The sequence below is a fragment of the Protopterus annectens genome, chromosome 12.part0 (genome assembly GCF_019279795.1).
Source record: "Protopterus annectens isolate FY-2018-M chromosome 12.part0, PAN1.0, whole genome shotgun sequence".
Lineage (NCBI taxonomy): Eukaryota > Metazoa > Chordata > Ceratodontiformes > Protopteridae > Protopterus > Protopterus annectens.
Genome location: NC_056746.1, coordinates 1189455262 through 1189480274, shown reverse-complemented (window position 1 = coordinate 1189480274; position 25013 = coordinate 1189455262). Strand labels below are relative to the sequence as shown.

Genomic DNA, 25013 nt, shown 5'->3' with positions numbered 1-25013 from the left:
TAACAGATGCATCAGACTATGCATGGGGGGCTCACCTGGCAGGGATGTGCATTCAGAGCAAATGGAACCCAAGTCAAATGCACCTGCATATCAATCAAAAAGAAATGTTAGCTGTACAGAATGCTCTGACAGCCTTCAAGGACCACATTCTTCCAGGACAACTAATGGTAAAGACGGACAACACCACTGTTACGTGGTACATAAACAAGCAGGGGGTGCACATTCTTACCCCCTCTGCAGACTAGCCATGGCATTGTGGAACACAGCATTGAGCTACCAAGTGCATCTACAAGCTCAGTTCCTGCCAGGAAAATGAAATACACTGGCAGACGGACTAAGCAGAAACCTGATGGACCCACATGAGTGAAAACTGGAACCAAGGATTTTCAACATGTTGACAAGCAAATGGGGGAGCCCAAATATAGACCTGTTTGCCTCTCCCCAGAACTACCAATTGGACAAATTTTGCACAAGGACTCCCCACAAACAAGCCTGGAAAGTGGATGCTCTGTCCTTCAGTTGGAAAAACCTATCAGTCTATGCCTCCCCCCCTCTGCCTCTGCTCGCCAAAGAACTACTAAAAATCAAACAGGACAAACCAAGGATGATTTTGATTGCTCCAGACTGGCCGCGCCAACACTGGTACCCCCTTCTGCGCAGTGTGTCACAGTTATCTCCATGGCACCTGCCTCAGACTCCTTCCCTGCTGTCTCAGCAGGAGAACCAGATTCTGCACCCTCAGCTTCTAACACTGAACCTTGCAACCTAGCTAATTACTTAATATCTCCTTTACCATCCCTCAGCAAACCTGTGATGGATATCATTTTAGAGACAAGGAGGCCTAGTACTAGAAAATCTTTTGCTGAAAATGGAAAAGATTATGTGCCTGGAACCAGTCTTTAGGTATGAGCACAGCAGTGCCCAATTTACCTCCGATTTTACAATACTTAACTGAAATGCTTCACAAGGGCCTGTCTTTTTCCTCCATTAAAATCCACGTCTCAGCCATTTCAGCTCATTATAACACAGAACCTCCCCTCTTCTCTCATCCACTGCTCAAGCAATTCCTCAGAGGGGCCAAAAATTTGAAACCACCCAGGAGAGCTCCAAACCCAGCCTGGGGCCTTAACTTTGTCTTGGAGAAACTTACTCTACCTCCTTTCGAGCCAGCTGCTACTGCAGACTTAAAATTTCTTCTTGGAAAACCGCTTTCCTTTTAGCAATCACTTCGGCTAGAAGGGTATCTGAATTACAGGCCCTTATGGCAGTGCAGCCTTTCATCATCTTTCATGCGGACAGGGTGTCCCTCAGATCCAATCCATCCTTCATGCCCAAGGTGGTATCCAGTGTGGCTCTTAATCAGTCTATTCATTTGCCAACCTTCTTTCCCAATCTACAGAATAAAGGGGAATGGATACTGCATTCCTTTGATGTGCACAGACAACTTAGATTCTACTTGGATAGGACGAAACCTCAAAGGAAATCTGAACAACTGCTGGTGGCATTTGCTGCAGGGGCAAAGGGGAAGGCTATTTCAAAGCAAACCATTTCTAAATGGATAAGCCATTGCATTCATTTCTGCTATAAGCACCATGGAAAACCCATCCCCCAGGGGCTCAGACCTCACTCCAACAGGGCTGTGTCTACCTCTACAGCCTTTCTCAGAGGCGTCCCTACCAGGGACATCCTAGAAGCTGCTACCTGGAGTTTTGTACATACTTTCACCAAGCATTATCATTTGCCAATTTTCTCCAAATCCAGAGCTGGCTTTGCCACTGCAGTCTTGCAGGGCCGTATTGCTGGCCTTAATGCTATCTAAATTCCTCCTCCCAACCATAGCTTTGGGAATCTACCCAAATGTAATGACTGCAACAGTGAAACACGAAGAACATAGTACAGTTGTGTACACTTACCATAAATGTAGATGTTAGAGTGTATTCACTGTTGCAGTCCTGGTTACCCTCCCTCCAGCCCCCTAACTTCTTTTGGCTATACCTCTACTTTTCTTTACTATGCTTAAAAGCCTTTTTGGTGTATTTGCTTTTTAGTTGGAGGTATATCTTTGTACTTTTATATTTAATTGCTTCCCATTAGGGGGGCACCTGACATCTGGGGCAAGAAAAACTGATGTAATGGTGTCGGCTGCATGTTTTATACCCCTGATGACCTGACGTCATGGAAGAAGGGACAGCAACTGACACAGGACCCAAGACTTTGTTAATTAGGCCGACTGAGGGCTACCTGCAAGCAGATAACCCAAATGTAATGACTGCAACAGTGAATACACTCGAACATTTATATTTATGGTAAGTGTACCCAACTTTACTTTTAAGATACCAGTCAAACGTAATGCATTTACATAAAGCATTGACATCAACTATACCTAGTAAAGTACTACATGTACTACAGTTATATTTATACCAATCTTTAAATTCTGACCATACATGTGCTGGACTGTTATTCCTGTCTACCTGAAAGGTAGCATTACATTTCGCAGTTCTTTTGTTTATGGCAGCCATGCTGTAGAATGAGAAACAAAAAGAGAATTACCAGTTTCTGTGTGGAAGGTGATCAAGTCTTCCATCGAGAAAGCATGGAAAGTCCCTCGTTGATTCTCCCAAAAGGTGATCAAACACAGCTGGCAGATTCAGCTGTGTGAATGTACAGGACCTGTGGAACTTGCAGAGATGCACTGTTTTGCTACTGGATACTGTGCATAAGAAGGAGGCAAATGTTTGCACTGCAACTGGACATACTAACTGAATAAAATGAAAAAGAAGCTGTAGTTGTCACAAGAAGAAGCCATTCGGTCCGTCAACTGTGGCTCGCCATTGAAAACTTATATGCACATCTTCTGTTGGTTTCTTGCTGTTAGAAAATATGCATACCACGGTATTTAACTAGTATAACCAGCTACTTTAATACTGTATTGTACTAAGTACAGTAAATACACTGAGACAAACTGCTTCAGTTAGTACGACTTTACTGTTACATTTTTCTTTTGGATCTACAAGCATGCAGTACAGATGCTGTCAGCTTTCTATGGCAAATTCCCAAAGCTTGTTTATACACACTTGTATTTATACGTAAAGTCTGATATTTTTTCTCAGTCTGATGTATTACAGTTTTCCTTTGTATAACACTTTTCTTTGTTTTTATAATTTATGATTTGTCCTTGATTTTTTTTCAAGTTCAGTGGTCCAGGGAAACTCAGTCTTGCATTATCTGAAGTGTGGAGTTCCAGCACTATCTGTAAACTTGATGATGTTCATCGTGTTTCACTGTTGCAGTCATTACACTTGGGTTATCCTGCTGGCAGGCTACGCGCAGTCGGCCTGAATTCCAAAGTCCTGGTCCGGCGTCGGTTGTTGTCGCCTCTTCCCTGACATCAGTGCGCCAGGGGTATAAAGGATGCAGCCGACGCCATTTTCTTCAGTCTTTCTTGCCGCACGGTGCCCGAAGCAAAAGCAGTTCGCAAGTGCCTGTCGGCCGACTCCTGAGATTTTCGAAATTGAATTTCAGATCCAAAGTCTTCAATAAAGCTAAGTACCCCGTTGGGGAAACTTTTTCTTGCTCCAGACCGATGTCAGTAAAGGTTAACAATTATATTTCTTGTGGGAAGCAAATACCACATAAGGAATTTCATTCTTACTGTATTCCTTGCCTAGGCCCTTACCACAATGTTGCTAGTTGTCGGTTTTGCTCTAGATTCAACCAATGCACTGTTAAGCGTCGGTTCGATTTTGCTTTACATTACTTTGGCCGAAGGTTTAACTATATAATGCCGTCAGATCAACCGACGACCGGAGTTCATAAAAAGCGCATGGACAAAGAAAAGGACAGGCATCCTAGGTCCAAAACTGACGACGAAGCCTCTACCAGGCCAGTCGCCGGTTCTCAGTGAGGCGCTTTCGCAGACCCTGACACCTGCTACCTCAGAGCCACAGGCCACCTCCGACTCCCATGTGGAGCTAACTAGGCCTCTGGAAACTCAAGGTATTGGGCCTACGGAAACTTCCCTCAGATGGGTCTGGAGCCGCTGAGCAAGCATCGGCTTCTGAGGGTTTTTTCAGACCTACACAGCTTACTATCAAGACCACTTCAGCAGCCAAGGCAAAGTCTAAAACACCTTAAAAGACAAAGAAACAAGTACAGCAGTCTCCTGGACAGTCATCCATGCCAAAGAAACAGATGCTTAAAATGGCCGAGGACCTAATTACTCTGATCAGGGGTTCCCATCCCCCTCCTGATAAAAGGCCTAGGCAAGACACTGACTGATTCCTCTGACCAGGTTTCTATTTCCTCTGATTCCTCTTCAGAACAGGGATATTCTCTTCCTCCCTATGAGGACTCTGACGCTGAAGAATCTATCCCTTCAGCCTCTCCTCCTGTGGATTACTCTTTTGGGGAAACCCTGCATACCACGAGGGAGCATTTCCATTGGGAGAGCCAGGATTATTCAGAATCCAAGAAAAGCCTCAGAGGCTTTCTTTTACTGCCTCAGCACAGCCCCCTTGCTATTCCTCCTGTACTAGATATTGTTGATGATGTATTTTCTGAATCCAGTTTGTCTCCTGATTCTTTACCCCCTGCACCAGTTAAGCCAGATAGGTACTACAGGGTCCCAGATTCTCATAAATGTATTTATAAATACCCTGCTGCTGACCCAGAAACAATTTCTCAGGGTCCCAAAGGGGTCAAGGCTTCCACTGCAAAAAACCCTGTTCCTTCTGATAGGGATTCTAGAACACTGGACAGATGGGGGAAAAAAGTTTACACCTCTGCTACTTTAGCTGTAAGGGCTTTAAACTGCCAGTTTCACATGCTTAAATATCAACAATATCTATGTCTTTGCTAAAACAGAAACTGCTGACAAGCTCAGAATGTCCTGAAAATATGGAAATGCAGGATTTATTGCATGCAGCTGAACAAGTGGGAAAGCATACTTTGCAATGTGGTTTTGATTCATTAGAGGCTTCTTGCAGAGCTGCAGTTACAGGTTCTGTCATTCGAAGGCATGCTTGGTTAAAAGAACAAAGTTTATCTGATCATGTTAAAGCAAAATTGTTGGATGCTCCATTACAGCATGATACTTTGTTTGGTGTTAAGGCAGAAGAGGTGTTAAAGAAAATGGAGGATAAAGCAAAATTAATGCAGACAGTAAAGGATTTCTTACAGGTTCAGCCACCCACATTTAGCAGGAACTGGCCTTCTAAAACTTGGTCCTTTCCAGTGTCAGACAGGCCACAGAGGCAGATACAGACGCCCAAGAGGCAGATCTTAGCCCCAAAGCTCTTACAGACCTAAAGAATGGGGTGCTTCAGCCCCCAAAGGCAGAGAAGACAAATCACAACCTTATAGGAAACAGTCCCAATGACTTTCCTCTACCAATTCCAAGCACTTACCTTTTGACAGCACCCTTAGGGGGAAACTAGCACTTTTCTCACAAAATTGGCACATAATTACCCAGGACAAATGGGTACTGAATATTGTTTCCCAGGGTTACAGGTACCACTTTCATACCCTACCAAGGCCAAAATGTATGCCAGACCTGCTACACAATCAATTGGCATAGGCACAAAAACAAATTTCTGCTCTCATGGACATGAGGGCTATTCAAAAAGTACCACAGCAAGAGCAGGGGCAAGGATTTTACTCAAGACTTTTCTTGGTACCCAGAAAGGACAAAGCTTGGAGACCAATTCTGGATCTGTCTACTCTAAACACTTTCCTGGACATTCCAAAATTCAAAATGTTGACACTACAGCAACTTCTACCCATGCTGGGCAAGAAGGCTTGGCTAGTTACTTTGGACCTCAAAGAGGCATACCTGCATGTCCCAATCAGACAATCTTGCAGAAGATTCATAGCTGGCTCAATGCATTACCAATTCTCTGCACTGCCCTTTGGCTTATCTACTGCGCCCAGGGTCTTCACAAAATGCCTGGCACCAGTAATTGCATTTTGCAGACAAAAAGGAATTCAAATATATACCTACTTGGACAACTGCCTTATTCAAGCAGAGAGCAAGGACATTCTACTAAAGCATCTTACATTTGTAAAAAGATTACTAATTTCCCTAGGTTACACAGTAAACAAAAAGAAATCAAAACTAGTGCCCTCTCAAGAGATAATATTCCTGGGTGCAAGCTTAAATACAACTGCCCAGATGGCTTATCTCACACCAGACAAAGGCAACTGACTCATTACTTTCAAATGATGGCAACAAAGACCCAGCTACCTGCAAGAAAAAATTCTGCAGGCTTTGGGCTTCATGGCATCCTGCATCCTCCTAATTCCATATGCAAGACTGCATATGAGGAAGCTACAATGGTATCTAAAATACCAAATACAATAGCATTCCATGCTGGTGTGAATGACCTGAGACGTACCTCCCTGAACTACATGAAAAGAGACATAGAGGAGTTCTCTGAGCATGTAACCCAGGCCGGTATGACCCTGACCTTGAGTAGCATCTTACCCTCACCAAGAATGATGCCACAATATGAAGACAAGATGATCAATTTCAACAATTGGCTTAAGTATTGGTGTCATTCAAAGGGGATCCAATGCCTGTCAGCCTGGGATGACATGCTCGACAAGCCACGATGCTTCACTAGGGACGGCTTGCACCTGTCACCCCTGGGCTTTCGGATATTGGCAAAGACTCTTGCTACCCCCATAGTGCCTTTTTTAGGCAAGGCTCAAAAGACAAACCCACCTCCAAAGGTATCACAAGGGATAAGAAACTAATGCTACTCCCCGCCAGAAGTCTAAACCTCAAGATGCACGCACTCAAAACTCTCCTTAGCATGGAGAACATCGATATCTGTGCAGTAACAGAAACCTGGTTTAAGGCTCCTGAGAGCACCCCAGCACTACCAGGTTATACCTCATACCATGCTTTTCGGCCCCAAAACTTGGACTGAACCACAAAAAGAGTGGGAATATCAATATTCGTCAAAGATACCCACACCTCCAGGTTGGTGGCACAGCACAAAGCATCAGAGACTATCCATGTGCAACTAACAGTGGGAAAAACTGCCTTCCAGTTTATAGCCTGCTACAGACCACACTCCCAAACCCAGGAACGCCACTCGGCCTTCCTGAGAACACTGGAAAATATGAAGGTCTCTCCAAACACCATTATATTGTGCGACTTCAACTACCCAAACATAGACTGGGAGCATTACTCTAGCTCCAACACCCTAGCCCAAAGGTTCCTAGAATTTATAAACTCAAATGCTATGGAACAACTTGTTACCACTCCCACAAGAGGGGAAAACATACTGGACCTGATCATCACCAACATGGGGACTCTATGCTCCAGACCAGAAGTGTATCCCTCACTGGTAAGATCAGACCATAAACTAATATCACTGGATATTCACATCCCGACTCCACCCCCTGCCCTGAAAACCACAGTGAAAAACTTCTCTAAAGCAAATTTCACACTCCTCAAAACTGAGGTGGAATCCTTCAAAGCCCCCAGGCCTGTGGAAAATACGGCCCAGACCACAGAATCCTTTATAAACGCATTCTATGAACACCTTCAGGAATGCATGGATCATGCAATCCCAAATAAAACCAAGACCCAATCCTCCAAAGGCAGACGTCCTGTCTGGTGGACCCCAGCCATAAACAAACTATACAATAGAAGGAGGAAGCTACTACATGATAGAGCAAAATCCCAAAAAGGGAAGGCATCTCTGATCAGTATTAGCAAAAAACTACGGGCACTCATAAAATCGTCTAAGGCCAGCTTAGAGAAAAAATTGCACAGGACACTAAGGATAATCACAAGGCTTTCTTTAGTTATGTTAGGAACCTGGGTGGGAATTCCCAGATATGCTCAGAATTAGTCCAAAATGACAAAAAAAAAAACGAACCCACAGACATTGCCAACATCCTAGCTGACAGGTTCAGCGCAAACTCCACGAAAAGGGCAAATATCTATCCCAGAAGAGTGCTGTCCCCTGACATCTCAGATGCTCAGGTAAGAGCTGCCCTCTCCAAAGCAAAAAAACACAGCATCAATGGGACCAGACGGTGTCCCGGGCTGCATCCTACATGAACTCCAAGAAGAGCTAAACCCAAACATAAAACTACTGTTCAATCTCAGCCTTACTACAGGATATGTACCCAAAGAGTGGCGACAGCAACAGTGGTCCCTCTCCACAAAGGTGGTGCCTCAACGGATCCTAGAAACTATCGCCCCATAAGCCTGACTAGCTTGGTCTGCAAAGCTATGGAAAGGATCATCATGGACCTCATAAATAAAGATATTGGGGACCTACAGACACTGGATCCTACCCAGTTCGGCTTTGTTAAGGGCAGATCCTGCCTCTTAAACCTGGTCGATTTCTTTGAAACAGTCACCAAGGCCATTGACGAGGGGAAGGTGGTCCACAAAGCCTACCTGGACCTCGCAAAAGCCTTCGATACAATACCCCACTCAGGCATTATAGATAAGCTCACCAGCTTAAATATAAACCCCTATGTCACTACATGGGTTGCAAACTGGCTCAAGGACAGAACCCACATGGTTAGAATTGCTGGAGCCATGTCAGACTCTAAACCAGTTACAAGTGGCATCCCACAAGGCTCAGTCCTGGGACCTCTCTTGTTTGGTATATATTTCTTGGAGGTACATGACAACACGGAAGGACTGTGGCTGACCAAGTTCGCAGATGACTGCAAACTGGACGCCATAATCAACTCTCCAGCTGACACAAGCATCCTCCAAAAGGGCCTCATAGAAACAGACAACTGGTGCCAGAGCCATGGCCTCAAGCTAAATGCCAAAAAGTGTATAGTCATCCCCTTTGGCAAAAACAAAGTGCCCACAAATTACCACATAGGTGGTAATCCATTAAGTACAGAATAAGTAATTAGGGACCTGGGGACCCAAGTTGATAGCAATCTCTCATTTGACAACCACATGGCCAAAGTGGTTAGAAAAACATTTTATATATCCCACCTAATCATGAAGGGATTCACATCTAGATCAGGGGAGGTCATCGTGCCTCTTTACTCATCCCTCATCAGGCCCATAATTGAGTACAATGCCCCTTTTGGGATGTACCTTACCAGACACCTGCAGCAACTGGAAAGACCCCAAAAGTACCTCACCAAGAGGATCAAAGGGCTCAAACAGATGCCATATGCTGCCCGGTTAAAGAAACTCAAGTTCTACTCAGTGGCATACCGCCTGCTCAGAGGCGATCTGTGTCTGATGTATAAAGCCATGTCCAACCCGGAATTAATGGACATGCTGCACCTCAGAAAATCCAAATCCCATCGAGCTACGTGCTCGAGAGACTTGAACCTCAGCACTGAAATAAATAGGACATGCTGGAGGGACAGATTCATAACCCAGAGGCTCCCTTCACTCTGGAATAAAATCCCAGTCCAGGTTAGGCAGAGTCCCTCATTGACTCTCTTCAAGAGGAATCTTGATGAGTGGATGGGAGATTGTAGGTTTACCCCGGGTATCACTTCTGTGTCACTGTTAGACAGAGGCACAGTATACTAACCTCGAAAAAGGGCATAGCAAAATTAATTTAAAATGGGTGGCAAAAGCCAAACACATTCTGGCTAGGCTTATAAATGCCCTAGGGCAGATACCCTAGTATGAACCTATGAACCTATAAAAAGTGTTTGGACTCAACATTGCCACAGCCTGGAAACAATAATTACTCATTCCCTGCCTGCAACAAGAGTTTTGATGGTGGGCACTGGCCTGTCACCACAACAAGGGACGGCCTTTCACTTTACCCACAGCCAGGCAGACACTAACAGATGCATCAGATTATGCCTGGGGAGCACACATGGTGGGAAAATGTATACAGGGCACGTGGCCCACAGACCAAATGCATCTTCATATCAATCAAAAAGAGATGCTAGCTGTACAGAATGCCCTGACAGCCTTCAAGGATCTACTACATCCAGGACAACTATTACTAAAGACGGACAGTACTACAGTCATGTGGTACATAAACAAGCAAGGGGGCACGCATTCCTACCCCCTCTGCAGGCAAGCCATGACTTTGTGGAGCACAGCACTGACCTATCAAGTACATCTGCAGGCACAATTCCTGCCAGGAAAGAAAAATACTCTGCCAGACAAACTAAGCAGAAACCTCATGGACCCTCACTAGTGGAAACTAGATCCACAAGTCTTCAGCATGATAACAAAGAAATGGGGATGCCCAGACATAGATCTATTTGCCTCCCCTCACAACTGCCAACTACAGAGATTCTGCACAAGTGCTTATCACTCACAAGCATGGAAGGTGGATGCTCTATCATTCAGCTGGAAAACCCTTACAGTTCATGCCTATCCACCACTGCCTCTTCTCCCCAAGGTACTCCTAAAAGTCAGACAAGAGAAGCCAAAAATGATTCTGATTGTCCCAGACTGGCCACGCCAGGACTGGTACCCAATCCTAAAGAGCTTGTCAGCCTGGACTTTACCTCAAATTCCTCATCTTCTGAACCAACAAAACAATCAGATCCTGCACAGCCAACTCAGAACCGTAAATCTGGCTGCATGGTGAATAATATAGCCACTCAGAACACACCTCTCTCTAAAGCAGTTATGGATGTCATTTTGGAAGCCTGGAGGCCCAGCACCAGGAAATCTTATGCAGAAAAATGGAAGAGATTCTGTGCTTGGAACCAGGCTCAAGGACTTGAACCGCTTGTTCCAAATATTCCTCAGATTTTACAACACCTAACTGAGATGCTGGACAAAGGCCTATCTTTCTCATCAATTAATATCCATGCCTCTGCCATTTCAGCTCATTACAATATGGAACCTGTGTTGCTGCGGTAGCGTTGTCGCCTCACAGCAAGACATTGTTGCATTCGATTCTCAGCTAGAGAATCTTCTAGTCTTAATAATAATAATCTAGTCTTCTGTGTGGAGGCATATGCGTGAATGGGCGTGCCTTTGTTGAAGGTTGTGCGTCAGGGCTGGTAACTCGGCACGTAAAAATCCACTACCAAATATTAGCAGACTGGAGTTCCACTGTGGCGACCCCTAACCGGGATAAGCCGAAAGACACAACAACAACAATACGGAACCTCCTATTTTCTCTCATCCACTGCTAAGACAGTACCTCAGAGAGGCAAAAAACATAAGACCCCCAAGGACAGCACCTATACCAACATGGGACCTCAACTTTGTCTTGGAAAAGCTCACACTGCCTCCTTTTGAGCCAGCCAATACAGCTGAGATAAAATTCTTATCATGGAAAACTGCTTTGCTGCTAGCAATAACTTCAGCAAGAAGAATCTGAGTTACAGGCATTAATGGCAGTGGAACCTTTTATCATTTTTTCATCCGGACAGGGTTTCTCTAAGGGCAAACCCAATATTTATGCCAACGGTAGTATCCAGTGTGGCTCTTAACCAAACCATTCATTTACCAACCTTTTATCCAAATCCCCAGAATAAAGGGGAGAGACCTGTGCACTCTTTGGACATACACAGGCAGCTACGCTTCTACTTGGACAAAACAAAAGCTTTCTGGAAAACTGAGCAACTTTTTGTGGCATACGTTGCAGGATCACAAGGAAAGGCGATTTCAGAGCAGACTATTTCAAAATGGATAGGACTCTGCATTTGTTTCTGCTATGCACAGCATGGCAAATCAGTGCCTAAGAATATTAGGCCACATTCTACCAGGGCAGCAGCCACATCAGCAGCCTTTCTCAGAGGAGTACCAACCAAGGAAATTTTGGAGGCTGCAACTTGGAGTTCAGTGCACACTTTACCAAGCACTATCACTTACCTCTTTACTCTAAATCCAGAGTAGGCTTTGCCACTGCAGTTCTACAGGGCCTCATAGCCACTCCTAATCCTATTTAGACTCAGCCGCCCAACCTCAGCTTTGGGATTCTACCCAAGTGTAATGACTGCAACAGTGAAACACGATGAACATAGTACAGTTGTGTACCTACCATAAATGTAGATGTTCGTGTATTTTCACTGTTGCAGTCCAGGTTACCCTCCCACCATCCCCCTTTCATTGCTGGGACTTATCTGTACTTCTCTATTCTATACAACCTATGTGGTGTATTTGTTTGTAGAGGAAGGTAATGTTTATATTAGTGCATGCATTTTTATTTGCAAAATTTTTTAGTCTACCCTTTTGGGGGCACCTGACATCTGGGGCAAGAAAAACTGAAGAAAATGGCGTTGGCTGCATCTTTTATACCCCTGGCACACTGACGTCAGGGAAGAGGCGACAGCAACCGACGCCAGACCAGGACTTTGGAATTCAGGCCAACTGCGGGTAGCCTGCCAACAGGATAACCCAAGTGTAATGACTGCAACAGTGAATACACTCTAACATCTACATTTATGGTAGGTACACAACTGTACTTTCTAACTTTATCTTGCTTAATGTTACATATCTTTATTTTGTTTGATGTCTTTCCAGCTGCCATCTGCGCAGCTATTTTTACAGACTTTGTTTCTCAATCACATACTCCTTTACATGCATGCCAATATCTAATTAATTTTCAGCATGTTATACTATTCTAAATTAACCCTTTATATTTCATGTCATTCTTGCAGCTTTTTATTCAAGCTAATAATCATGGTAGCAACAGTTCTGAAAACACAGTGAATATACTAAATAAAACAGAATGCTATTATTCTTTTATCCCTAATGAGAATAACTGGGATCATACCATAGTTAATTTGAGGGCACCCATTCATGGGATAAAGCATTTAGAGGCTGCCTCTGTCATTAGTAGTACAGTGGGCAGTTATGAGTAATTATCTGTTTCTCATTAATAGATCAAAGTTGTGCTTGAATATGGACAGGGATGAACTTAATTTTATATGGATTGGGATTTATTTTACCCATTCCACCAGCCTGGTGCCACCGCAGTGGCAAGATTTCCAGGTCAGTGGCTTATCCACCTTACAGCCTGTAACAACTTAAATCCTTAATTAATTATTCAAAAATGCTTCCTTTGGAGGCTTCTTTCTGTATTGTAATTTACTTTTTGTCTGTCAGTATTACAGCTTATTACCAGCCTTGGTGAATCACAGTGCTGAGCTTCTGGGTCTCATCCCTGGTTCTGGCTGACAATCACAGTATGTCACATTTGTCTCCATTAAGCCCTGATTCATAGTCCTGTCCTCCTAAAGGTTTGTGGCCATACATTACATTTATTTTGGTGCTTTGAACAAGACACAAGTATTCCTAAATTTTATATCCAGTTTTTATCTCAACTTTCATATATCCCAGGGTGGGGATTTGATTGCTTTTTAGCAAGCTGTTTGTCATTTGTCAGTATCCGACAACCAGTCTGTCTAAATATAACTAACTGGTTGAATACCTTACCGGATAAGACAGGTGCATTGTTTGAATCTTAGCAATGAGGAATGTACCAATGAGACAAAAACAAAGAATTTGAAATGTTTAATAACTTCAAAATGTCCAAGTTTGATTCTTTAGTAAATACTTTGCCATTTAATATCTTCAGAACAGCATTTGTTTTTGAATTAGTATTACCAATGTTTTGCATTCCTCTTACTGTTTCAATCTTTCCCAGGTTGCATTGCTGTGACAAGTGCTGAAGATGAAGGCGCTGAAACCACACAATACCTCATTTTACAGAGTCCACAGGATGGTAAGCAGTTTCATATATTAGGGATAGGACAGGAAAATGTTTGTTTATTTTGTTTTATTTTATTTATTTATTTGCTAGTGGACATTACTTTGTGTTGCCATGTTAATCTGCACATTGATTACTCAAGTGGTATTGAGTAGTGTCTGATCTATCTCTGATGGGCACATCCCTAAGCACTAGGCTGCTCTTGTCTCAGTCAGTATCTGCCTAAAGCATGCTGGACCCCACATATGTCATCGGCACACTAGTATGTTTTGATTCGCCCTGTAGATGGGAGGCGACCCTTCTCCCCCTCTCTTCTGCATGGAGACAGAGGGTATAAGGGCATTGTCCAAGAGATCACTACATCACATTTTCCTGCTGGAAATCCCTTTCTAGGAGAAATATTGAAGCTCATGTTATTTACAGAGGATAAGCTTCTAGCCACTGTTCCTTTCTTTTAGAAATGACATAATGCGTATTCAAAGAAAAAAGGAGGGAGAGGCTTGGATTATCATCCGCTGGAGCAATTTTTCAAACATTTTGTATTCACAGCTTGGAAGCACCCACATTCTACTGCTGTGTATACTATTTGTAAGCCTCAGCTGAGCGTAGTAAGATCTTTACAAGGCACCTTAAAGTAAGGCATATGCCTGATCTCTTTTGTCCAACAGAAGACTTTCAAACCACAGCATTTTGCTACTTTGACACCAGAAAGGGGTTGAAAGCCCTTAGAAAAGATGAGGGCAAGAAAGCATTCTTTTCTGCCTTGTTGGTACTGGGTCTCAGCTGTAATCTCACCTATCCATTCTACTGTTTTTGATTAAGCACTAGAAAGTTTCCTTCTCCCGTGCCTTAGCTGAAGGAAAGGATGATTAAGACTCTTGTCTATAACTTTTGCAGTGGGATACCATGTAGCCCTCTAGAATTTCAATGTGCAGATGCCATTTCTTGGGCAGCAACTTCAGGCATATACCTCTTAAGGATGCTGTTGCCGCAGCCATCCTCCTACAAGCATCACACAGTTGTCCCTTCCCACATTTCTGGCTAAGCTGTCAGAGAACAACTCCAAACTAAGCAGTCCCTGGCCTGATTGTCTGGGCCTTTCCAATTAAGAAGTTGTTTCTGTGAGTTTGTTTCAGCCTGAAGAGCTATCGGATATGACCACTAGTGCTAAGGTAAGTTTTTTATTTTTTCCATGTAGCTCTTAGAACATGCGTAGAAAGTGCCATGTCTCTCCAAAGCTACTGGGACAAGTCCTGACTGTACTCTCACAAATTGTATGTAGAGGATGTCTCTTACTTAGAACAATGCCAGAGGCTCTGCTCCCACTTTTTTTTAGTTTCAGAAAGAATGGAAAATGCCTTGTTCCATCTTGGACCTAATTGACTTCAGTAAGCATATTCAATATGCAACATTATGGATGCTGCAGAGCACCTGGATGGTATTGTTGGACATGTTGCATGCCTTCTGGCAAATCATTAACAAGGATATGTACAGCTGCATCTTCATTTCACTCTGGGTGGCCAGTACTTGCAGTACACAGTGCTGCCATTTGATTGTTATGCTGCACCCAAAGTGTTCGCAGTGGTGTCAACCAAAACCTCACTTGAAAAATAACTCCATGTTTTTCCTTACCCTAACTACTGGCTGATGATTTCTTCATGTGAGCCCCTGGTGACATGCCTGGAGTATGGAACCTCCTGTCATTGCAGTCTTTTATTGGCCTCTGCTAGGGACTTGCTTTCATTTCATCTGAGTGGAGCTGAACACTCTCCTTTATTGGTTGTTCTTGCCCACAGAGGAAATCTGTGAGGTCATAATCTTGGCAGGCTGGTTGAGGATGCATCAGAGGGTCCAGATGTGGGACCACCATTTGTCTTTTGGCATAGTGGTGCCCAGGATTTTTGTGGTGCTATTTGCATGCCTAACAATACAGATACTGCAGTGGACTATGAGATGTCAATGAGTGCATCGACGCAATGTGATTTCAGACCTTGTCCTCTGGCCTTTCTGCTGGACCCTATGGTGGTAGGAGAAACTAACCATCAAATAGGTCCCCCATTTCCTGCACCCTAACAAACTACAACTTCTGCTGGCATATGGTTAATTGAAAGGCTGGGGAGCTTACCTCAGTTTTTCATGGGGTCATAGGATCATAGGTATATACTAGGCTAATGACCACTAGGGCCCTTATAAGTGTAGCTGTGCAATCCAAGTGTGACCCATATATAGGGAGTGATTTACTGACTGCCTCTGTCCATCAGAGACCTGGGCTTCCAGACCAGGGATGAATTTCCAGTTACCCATCCATTGGTCCAAGTTATGCTTAAATAGGGTTGGGGCGGAACTTTGCTTCACATGGATGGAGAAACCTGTTCCAGAGAATGGGTATTCTTTATGAAACATATCTGTTTCTCCCACTTCTGCAATGCCTCAAGCAAAATTTAGGTGTTATGATGCAGTTTGTTTTGCAGATGTGAAAAGGGTGGTTCAAACCAGGGTGCAGGAGGGATGACTTGTATGATAGTCAAAGATCCCCTCTCAGAAGTCTGTATGATACCAAGTGAAGAGACTGGGCTTTGAGGCAATCAACATAGGGCACTGTGTTTTACCCCCTGTATTCTTTCTGCAAGGAACCTTTGTGGGTGTTCCAGTTGCTACATGTGTCTGTTCAGGTAAATACCAAAAAGGGCTTTACACTCTATGATGGGTTTGATGAGGACCGAATACACTGGTATAATGACCTGTCTGGACCAGGATGCCGTGCCCTTACTTGTAAGTTGAGCAACATAGAAGGATTTTCTTACTGCTTTGGGCACATATTTGTCCAAATCTAGGTTACTATCTACATGAGTTCCCAGATCCCCGACTAGAGAATCAACTTTTAGCGATATATTACTGATGACATAGTTACCTGGGGTAGCTGACTTCCCAAAAGGTATTATAATGCATTTCATGTTATTTCCAGTTATGTTCCAAGAGAAAAAAAACATTACCTGTTGGCACCAAGTGTTTGTCTGTGTTGGACCTTTTTGAAGGGTGTTCTCGTTTTGAGGGATTGAGTCACTGTTCCCAATTTACAATCATCTGCGATCTTGGTGAGTCAGAGATCTTAGACATTGGCATTGTACTCTGAGAAGTAGATGCCAAAGGGCCCGACACAGAGCCCTGAGGGACTCCACTGGTGACCAGCCTCTTTGTAGAGGTAGCCTCACTGATCCTAACCCCTTGGGTCCTATCCATGAGCCAGCTAGCTGTCAAAAGTGTTATAAAGGTGTTTATGCCTAGTTCTATAAGTTTGTTGACAGTGCCAAGTGTGGTGTTGTATCAAATGCTTTAGCCAGATCTCGGTAGGCAGTATGCAACGCTTCCCCCTCATCCATTCCCTTAGTGAACGTTTCAAAGAAATTAATCAGGTTCCATAAGCATGACTTTCTTTTGACAAAGCCAAACTGGGAAGAATCCAGTGTCTGCAGGTCTCTTATGTCCTTGTTGATTTCCATGATAATTCTTTCCGTGGCTTTGCAAATAAAGACTAGTCAGACTAATTGGTCTGTAGTTTCCAGCATCTGTTAAAGGTTCTCCTTTATGAACAGGGATGACTGTTGCAGTCATTCATTCTCCTGGTGCCAAGCCTGTTTTAAGACTATAGTTGATTTTTTACTCCAGGGTCCTGACAAGTTGTATTTTAAACTGTTCAGGAGGAATCCAGAGATGTTATGGGGGCCCAATGGGCTGTATGCTTGGCTTCTGTGAGCACAGCCAGTATATGTTCCCTAGTTATAGTTGGATGTATTGTTTTTGAGGATATTTCTTGGGGGGTGGTTGGGGGTGAGACAGGGGTAAAATTGGAACTGAATTTGTCCACTAAAAAGTTTGCTGTATCACCAGGCTCTGTGAATGTGGTTCCATTAACCACTAGTTCTGCATATTTATGGTGCTACCTTTGAGGTTTCTGACATAGCTGTAGAAGGCCTTATGGTTCTCCTTCAACCTGGGAAGCTGATTAGCATCAAAATTGGCTTTGAGTGATGTAATTAACCCGCTTAATTGCCCATTTAGTTTGAGAGTTTTTATCTTTATGGGAATTAACCTTCCTGATTTTTGCCATAATTGTTTTGTGTATCCTGTTTAATTTGAAACACCAACAGAGCAGTTTGTTTCTGGAGTTAGTTCTGGCCTTTCTTCTACAACCTGTATGCAGCCATTGACATGGTTGCACAGAGTTTCTCAGAGCAATTCAGCATAACACCCCGGGGATCACTTCTGTGGCTCTGCTCGACAGGGGCACAGGAAATTAACTTTCTTGGGTTGACATAAGCCAGGGAACTTTGTTGGCTAGGCTTACTTAGGCCCTTGGGCTGATAGCCTAGTACCTACCTACCTACCTATGAACCTACCTATAAGCTGCTGTGTTTTCAGAGGTTGGAAGGGTGTTGAATTTTGACAAACCATTACTTAATAAAAGGTAGAGCTGATGTCCTTTTCATTCATTCCCTAACAAGTTCAGATCCGGTCCTTGGAACTGATTCACCCACATTTCTCTAGATTCTAGGATCTGACTGTTGAGCTCCTCCCTTTATCCAAAATGCCCCTGACCCCACTGCATTACCTCAAATCTGGTTTACCGCTGTATGATTTGGTTGGGATGGCATTCTCTGGAACTCATTTTGGTGTAGTGAGTTAAAAACTTTATATATAATTCTCTTTTAGCTTTTTTCTATGCTATTTTATAACCTCTTTATAGTATCTCCTTTACTCTCAACTAGTTTAGCGTTTTTACCAATTTTTTTTTTTGTATTCATTACCATTGTTGGAAACAATTCTTCTTTCTCCTTCCCCTCACTGTGAGGTATTTCTTTACCTTGTTTAGCCTTTGCTGCATGGCTTTTTCGCACAGTATGGCTGAAAAGCTGACTTGCTTTAAAAAGTGCACTTCTGAGGGCATAAGATACCCAAATCTGATGCCCACAGGGAGTGTGTCTATTGTTTTAGGCCTTTCACATCTGGACACCTCTTGCATCATTTGTGCTGGCTTCAGCGCCAGAGCCATTAGCGATAGAAGGAACAAACTGGTACTTAAGTGCCTTATTCCTGCTTTTGCTCCTTCTGGAACTTCTACATCAGGGACTCAAACCCCCTGTCATAAATCTAAGGAGTCCAGGGAGCATAGAAAACGCTGTCCTGCAAGGTCTCCCAAGTCTGCTTCAACTTCAGAATCGCCAATCAAAATTTCTAAAAATCTGATCTAAAGCCCTCTGATCCAATGCCTATAGCTTCAAAATCTCCTCGGCTCTGAAGCCCAGAGTTCTCCCTGGAGTCAGTAACCCCGAGACTGAGGTCTCCTTTTCTTAAAGAGACTTCAAAGAAATCTTCTAGACGTCCTTCCACTTCCTCTTCCTTCAGGTCATCCTGAAGTCTTTCCAAAGCAGAGGTGGATTGGATGATGAAAACATTTCTCAGAACACAGATCCAGATGGCGGTCTTACCGGCTCCAGCTCCCACTGGATCTGTGAGCCTCAAACCTCACTGTCATAAAGTCATTACTCATTCTCTGATCAGACCTTCTCTTTCACAGCATTGGGATCCGAGATCTCCAAAAGTTGAACCATCTAATCTGAAGTTTCCTTTAACTTTGACTCCAGCTTATTCCCTGATCCATTTGGCTCCAACTTCTTTGGAGTGGGATGTATCTTGGGAGTGGGATGTATCTTGGGGCCGAAGCATTTGTGTCAGATCCAAGGGGATGACTTCAGCTCTGAAGCTTTCAGAGCTGTCACTTCCCCTTGGGTCTTCGGCTCTGGACAGCTCAGCTCCAACTTCTCCCTTGGTGCTGGGGGTCAGGAAAAGCCGTGGATTGTCTGTGCCAAGAGTGCTCTGGTCAGATTGTCCTCAGCTTCTCCTGGCCCCTCTGCCTTCGAGGTGGTGGACAAGGTTTTCTCTCACCCAAGATTAGTTTCTGCTCTTACATCTTTGGAGCCAATCCCTGTTCCGTCTTCCAATCCTGTAACTGAGTCTACTCATCCTGTCTCTCAGGGACAGCCAGCCCGTATGAGTTTCTAGGCAATTCCATTTAGGGACTTCCCAGACTCTTCGGATACTTCTCCAGAACAGCCCACTGAAGAGTTCCCTCGAAAGAAGTCGTGTAAAAGAGGTACTTGTATTCCCCACAGGAATCCCTCACAAAAGACACTGATTTCGATGAAGGGGAAAGGTCCCCTACATGTCTACCTGAAGACATTTCCTCAGACATTTTAGAAATCCTCTGCCATAAAGGTGGTTGGTCATCTAAATCCCTTCCTAGGAGGAATCCGTGTTCATTGAAGCCTTCAGGTCTGGCCCATCTTGGTGTTTGGTTACTGCCCCCCACAGTGGATGAGCTTACAGATCTCATCTCCCGCTGGGCATGGAAGGAACTGGATACTGTAGAACCAATCCCTAGATGCCCTGATAAGATTTTGAGTGCATCTGCAGAGACAATATTGGACTAATAGGATCCTCTAAATGCCATGATTTTTGTGGCAGCCACCAGGAAGGAGCTAGCCAAGCAGAGCTCCACTGTTCATCCCCCTGATAGGGAGTCTAGGGAGTTAGACAGGTATGGGAAGTAAGTTTATGCCTCATTAACCTTTGCTTTATGGTCGGTGAACTACCTGGCACACTTCAGTAGGTTACAGAGGGACTTAGTTAAGGAACTCTCTAACTTTATCCCTGGGTCCATGTCAACAGAGGCACAAAAGTCTTTTTCCTCATGACTGGCCACCCTACAGTCAATATCAAATGTGTCCATGAGGCTAATCTCAAATGCACTTGAAGGTTCCTAATGGGCAGCTGTTTCAGGCATAGCCATTAGGAGACATGCCTAGATGCAGTTGTGCAATTTTGCAGAGCCCTTTAAAGTGTCATTCGTCAACACTCCCTTTGATGGAGCTTTGTTTGGGTCAACCATTAAAGAGAAACTTTCCAGCAGTGAGCCAGATGGAAAGACCTTGTTTGTCATGGGAATCTATTTTTCGTCCCCCCCCCCAAAGACCTTTTATATGAAATCAGCATGGTGGTAAAAAGATGTAATTCTGATGTTCCACCCAGTCAGTGGGAGTTAACAGCTCTAGATGCTCAAAAGCTGCTAGACAAGAGTCATCCAAGGGGTCCCTCCAAAGGGGATCCAGAATGTATAAATAACCAAAAAAATGGAGCAAAGTCCAGAAAGAGCTGCCAAAAACCAAGGAATCTGGACTAAACATGAAAGGCACCACACAGACAGACACACTAACAAACCTCCAGGCTTAAATGACAGTATTTCCTTGGTACCCCTGTTAAAACTCAGGTCTGCCACACTTTGATCAAATAACTTTGTGTTATATTAAATGTCTTTTTACACATAGCTTTTTATACAGTTTTTATTTTTATATATGTACTTTATAAAATATTTATTTTTGTATATTTTTTACATTTTTTATGTAATATGAATTCATTTTTAACTGTGGGTGTATCAATTTTATCTGTTCCAGACATATTTAATTCCAAATTCTAATTTTCAAGCATTTCTATGATGTATTTACTATGTTAGTTACACTATATCTTTAAATATCCGTGATTGTTTTAATTGATTAATTATTTAATGAGAGTATATGTAGTGATGCAGCAGTACTCCATTATTTACTACATCTGAGGAAGTCTGAGGGATACTTGGACAAAAACGCTTGTTTGCTTCTGTCGTGGCGTTTATTCAAAAAAAGGAGTCTGCTTTGTGTTTCTACATTAACCAGGAGTTTCCTGTGTGGTGCCTTTCCTGTTTAGTCCAGATTCTTTGGATCCAGAATGTACTCAAGGTTCTTTAGTGCCAAAGAAAACCGTGGACCTGAGACCCATCTTGGATCTCGGTTATCTGAACCAGTTCATAGAGTTATGAGTTATGATGGTCCATTCTGCCTCTCTTGCAGAAAGATGACTGGATGTGCTGCATAGATCTTCAGGATGCATACTATCAAATTGAAATGAACAGGCACTCTCGAAGATACCTACTCTTCTGCTGGGAGCCAGTCATTATCAGTTCAGAACCCTGCCCTTTGGTCTCACCACTGTCCCCAGGGTGTTCACCAAATGCATAGCAGTGGTAACAATTCCAAGACTGCATGGATTCATTGTTTCCTTATTTGCAACAACCAAGTATGTCCTAGAAAAAACAGGGATTACTTCAATTATCCCAATCCCTGTAAATCACAATAGAGTTTGTAGTGGCTCACCTAGATACAATCAATCATCTCACACTCTCAACACAAAACCGAGTTCTTGGTTTGAGGTTGCATGTCAGACAAGATGTTCATCGTGTTACACTGCTGAAGTCATTACACTTGGGTTATCCTGCCGTCAGGCGGTCCCGCAGTCGGCCAGAGTTCCAAAGTCTTGGTCCGGCGTCGGTTGCTGTCACTTCTTCCCTGACGTCAGTGCGCCAGGGGTATATAAGATGCATCCGACGCCATTTTCTTCAGTCTTTCTTGCCGCGCGGTGCCCGAAGCAGAAGCAGTTCACAAGTGCCGGTCGGCCGACTCCTGAGATTTTCGAAGTCGAATTTCAGATCCGAAGTCTTCAATAAAGCTAAGTACCCCGTTGAGGAAACTTTTTTTTCTTGCCTCAGACCGATGTCAGAAAAAGTTAATAATTGTATTTCTTGTGGGAAGCAAATACCTCATAAGGACTTCCACTCTTACTGTATTCCATGCCTAGGCCCTGATCACGACGTCACTAGTTGTCGGTTTTGTGCTAGATTTAACAAACGCACTATAAAAAGACGTTCTGATTTTGCTTTGCACTACTTTGGCCGAAGGTTCAATTATACTATGTCGTCGGATCAACCGACGACCTCAGTACCGAAAAAACGCAAAGACAAGGACAAAGACAGGCATCCGAGGTCCAAAACCGACGACAAACCTCTTCTAGGCCAGTCGCTGGTTCTCAGTGAGGTGCTTTCACAGCCCCTGACACCCGCTACCTCAGAGCCACAGGCCACTCTCGACTTCCATGTGGAGACAACTAGGCCTCTGGAAACTCAAGGTATTGGGCCTACGGAAACTAATCCCTCAGATGGGTCCAGAGCCGCTGAGCAGGCATCGGCTTCTGAGGGTGTTTTCAGACCTTCACAACTTACCATTAAAACAACAGCCAAGACAAAGGTACCATTAAAGACAAAGAAACAAGTACAGCATTCTCCTGGACAGTCCTCCATGCCTAAGAAACAGATGCTTAAAATGGCCGAAGACCTCATTACTCTAATCAGGGGTTCCCATCCCCCTCCTGAGAAAAGGGCTAGGCAGGATACAGACTATGATTCCACTGATCAGGTTTCCATTTCCTCTGATTCCTCTTCAGACCAGGGATACTCTATACCCCCCATATGAGGACTCTGATGCTGAAGAATCTATCCCTTCAGCCTCTCCTCCTGAGGATTATTCCTTTGGGGAAACTTTACATACCATGAGGGAGCATTTCCATTGGGAAAGTCAGGATTACCCAGAATACAAGAAAAAGCTCAGGGATTTCCTTTTTTTGCCTCAGCACAGGCCGCTGGCTATTCCGCCTGTGCTAGACATTGTGGATGATGTGTTCTCTGAATCCAGCTTATCTCCTGATTCTTTGCCCCCTGCTCCAGCCAAGCCAGACAGGTACTATAGAGTCCCTGACTCTCACAAGTTTCTTTACAAAAACCCCTCTGCTGATCCAGAAACTATTCCCCAGGGTCCAAAAGGGGTTAAGACTTCCATTGCAAAAAATCCAGTACCCTCTGACAGAGATTCCAGAGCTTTGGATAGATGGGGGAAGAAAGTATACACTTCTGCAACTTTAGCAGTAAGAGCTTTAATTGCCAGTTTCATATGCTTAAATACCAACAATATTTAATGGCTCAGTTAAAACAGAAAATGCTTGCAAGCTCAGAAGCTCCTGATTGTAAAGAAATGCATGATTTATTGCATGCAGTTGAACAGGTGGGAAAACATACTCTGCAATGTGGTTCTGATTCTTTAGAGGCCTCTTGTAGATCCGCAGTTACAGGTTCTGTGATTTGAAGACATGCTTGGTTAAAAGAACAGAGTTTACCTGATCATGTTAAGGCAAAATTATTGGATGGTCCTTTACAGCAGGATACCTTATTTGGTGTTAAGGCAGAAGAGGTGTTAAAGAAAATGGAGGATAAAGCTAAATCTATGCAAACAGTCAAGGATTTCTTACAGGTACAGCCACCTCGGTTTAGCAGAAATTGGCCAACAGAGAATTGGTCCTTTCCAGTGTCAGACAGGCCACAGAGAGGCAGATACAGATGCCCAAGAGGCAGATCTCAACCCCAAGGCTCAGACAATGACAGTGGGGCACCTCAACCCCAAAAGGAGGTGAGAACAAGTCTCAACCTTACAGGAAACAGTCACAATGACTTTCCCTTCATACGCCAAGCACGTCCCTTTTGGAAGCCCCCTTAGGGGGAAAACTAGCACTTTTTTCTCAAAACTGGCAAACAATCACCCAAGACAAATGGGTTCTGAATATTGTGTCTCAGGGTTACAGGTTCCACTTTCATACTTTACCAAGGCTAAAAGGAATGCCAGACCTGCCACAAAATCAATGGGCAGAGGCACAAAAACAAATTTCAGCCCTCATGGACATGAGAGCTATTCAAAAAGTACCACAACAGGAACAAGGACAATGATTTTATTCAAGACTCTTCCTGGTCTCCAGAAAGGACAAGGCCTGGAGGCCCAAACTAGACCTTTCAATTCTGAATACTTACCTGGATATTCCAAAATTCAAAATGTTGACATTACAGCAGCTTCTACCCATGCTGGGCAAGAAGGCTTGTCTTGTTACTCTGGACCTCAAAGAAGCATACCTGCATGTCCCTATCAGACAAAATTGTAGAAGATACCTCCGATTCAAAGCTGGTACAATGCACTACCCATTCTCTGCACTGCCCTTTGGCTTATCTACTGCGCCCAGGGTCTTCACAAAGTACCTGGCACCAGTAATTGCATTTTGCAGACAAAAAGGAATTCAAATATATCCATACCTGGACGACTGCCTCATTCAAGCAGAGACAAAGGACATTCTTCTACAGCATCTGGCGTTTGTAAAAAGGTTGCTAATTTCTCTAGGGTACACAGTAAATGAAAAGAAGTCAAAACTAGTGCCCTCTCAACAGATTATATTCCTGGGTGCCAGCTTAAATACAACAGCCCAGATGGCTTGCCTCACGCCAGACAAACAAGTTCAACTAACTCAATATTTTCAATTACTGGCAAAAAAGTTCCATCTCCCTGCAAGAAAAATTCTGCAGGCCCTCGGATTCATGGCATCCTGCATTCTACTAATACCATATGCCAGACTGCATAT

The 25013-nt window shown here is 43.7% G+C and overlaps 1 protein-coding gene across 6 annotated transcripts in view; it reads left to right on the top strand.

Annotated features, from left to right (window-relative positions):
* The window catches only part of ZNF335 (zinc finger protein 335), a 1318033-nt gene that overhangs the window by 214695 nt on the left and 1078325 nt on the right, over positions 1-25013 (top strand). For all 6 annotated transcript variants that reach the window (XM_044090241.1, XM_044090238.1, XM_044090239.1 and 3 more), the window contains one exon: positions 13575-13652. In XM_044090241.1, coding sequence (XP_043946176.1) covers positions 13575-13652 — 78 coding nt within the window. The remainder of the gene's footprint in view (positions 1-13574; positions 13653-25013) is intronic.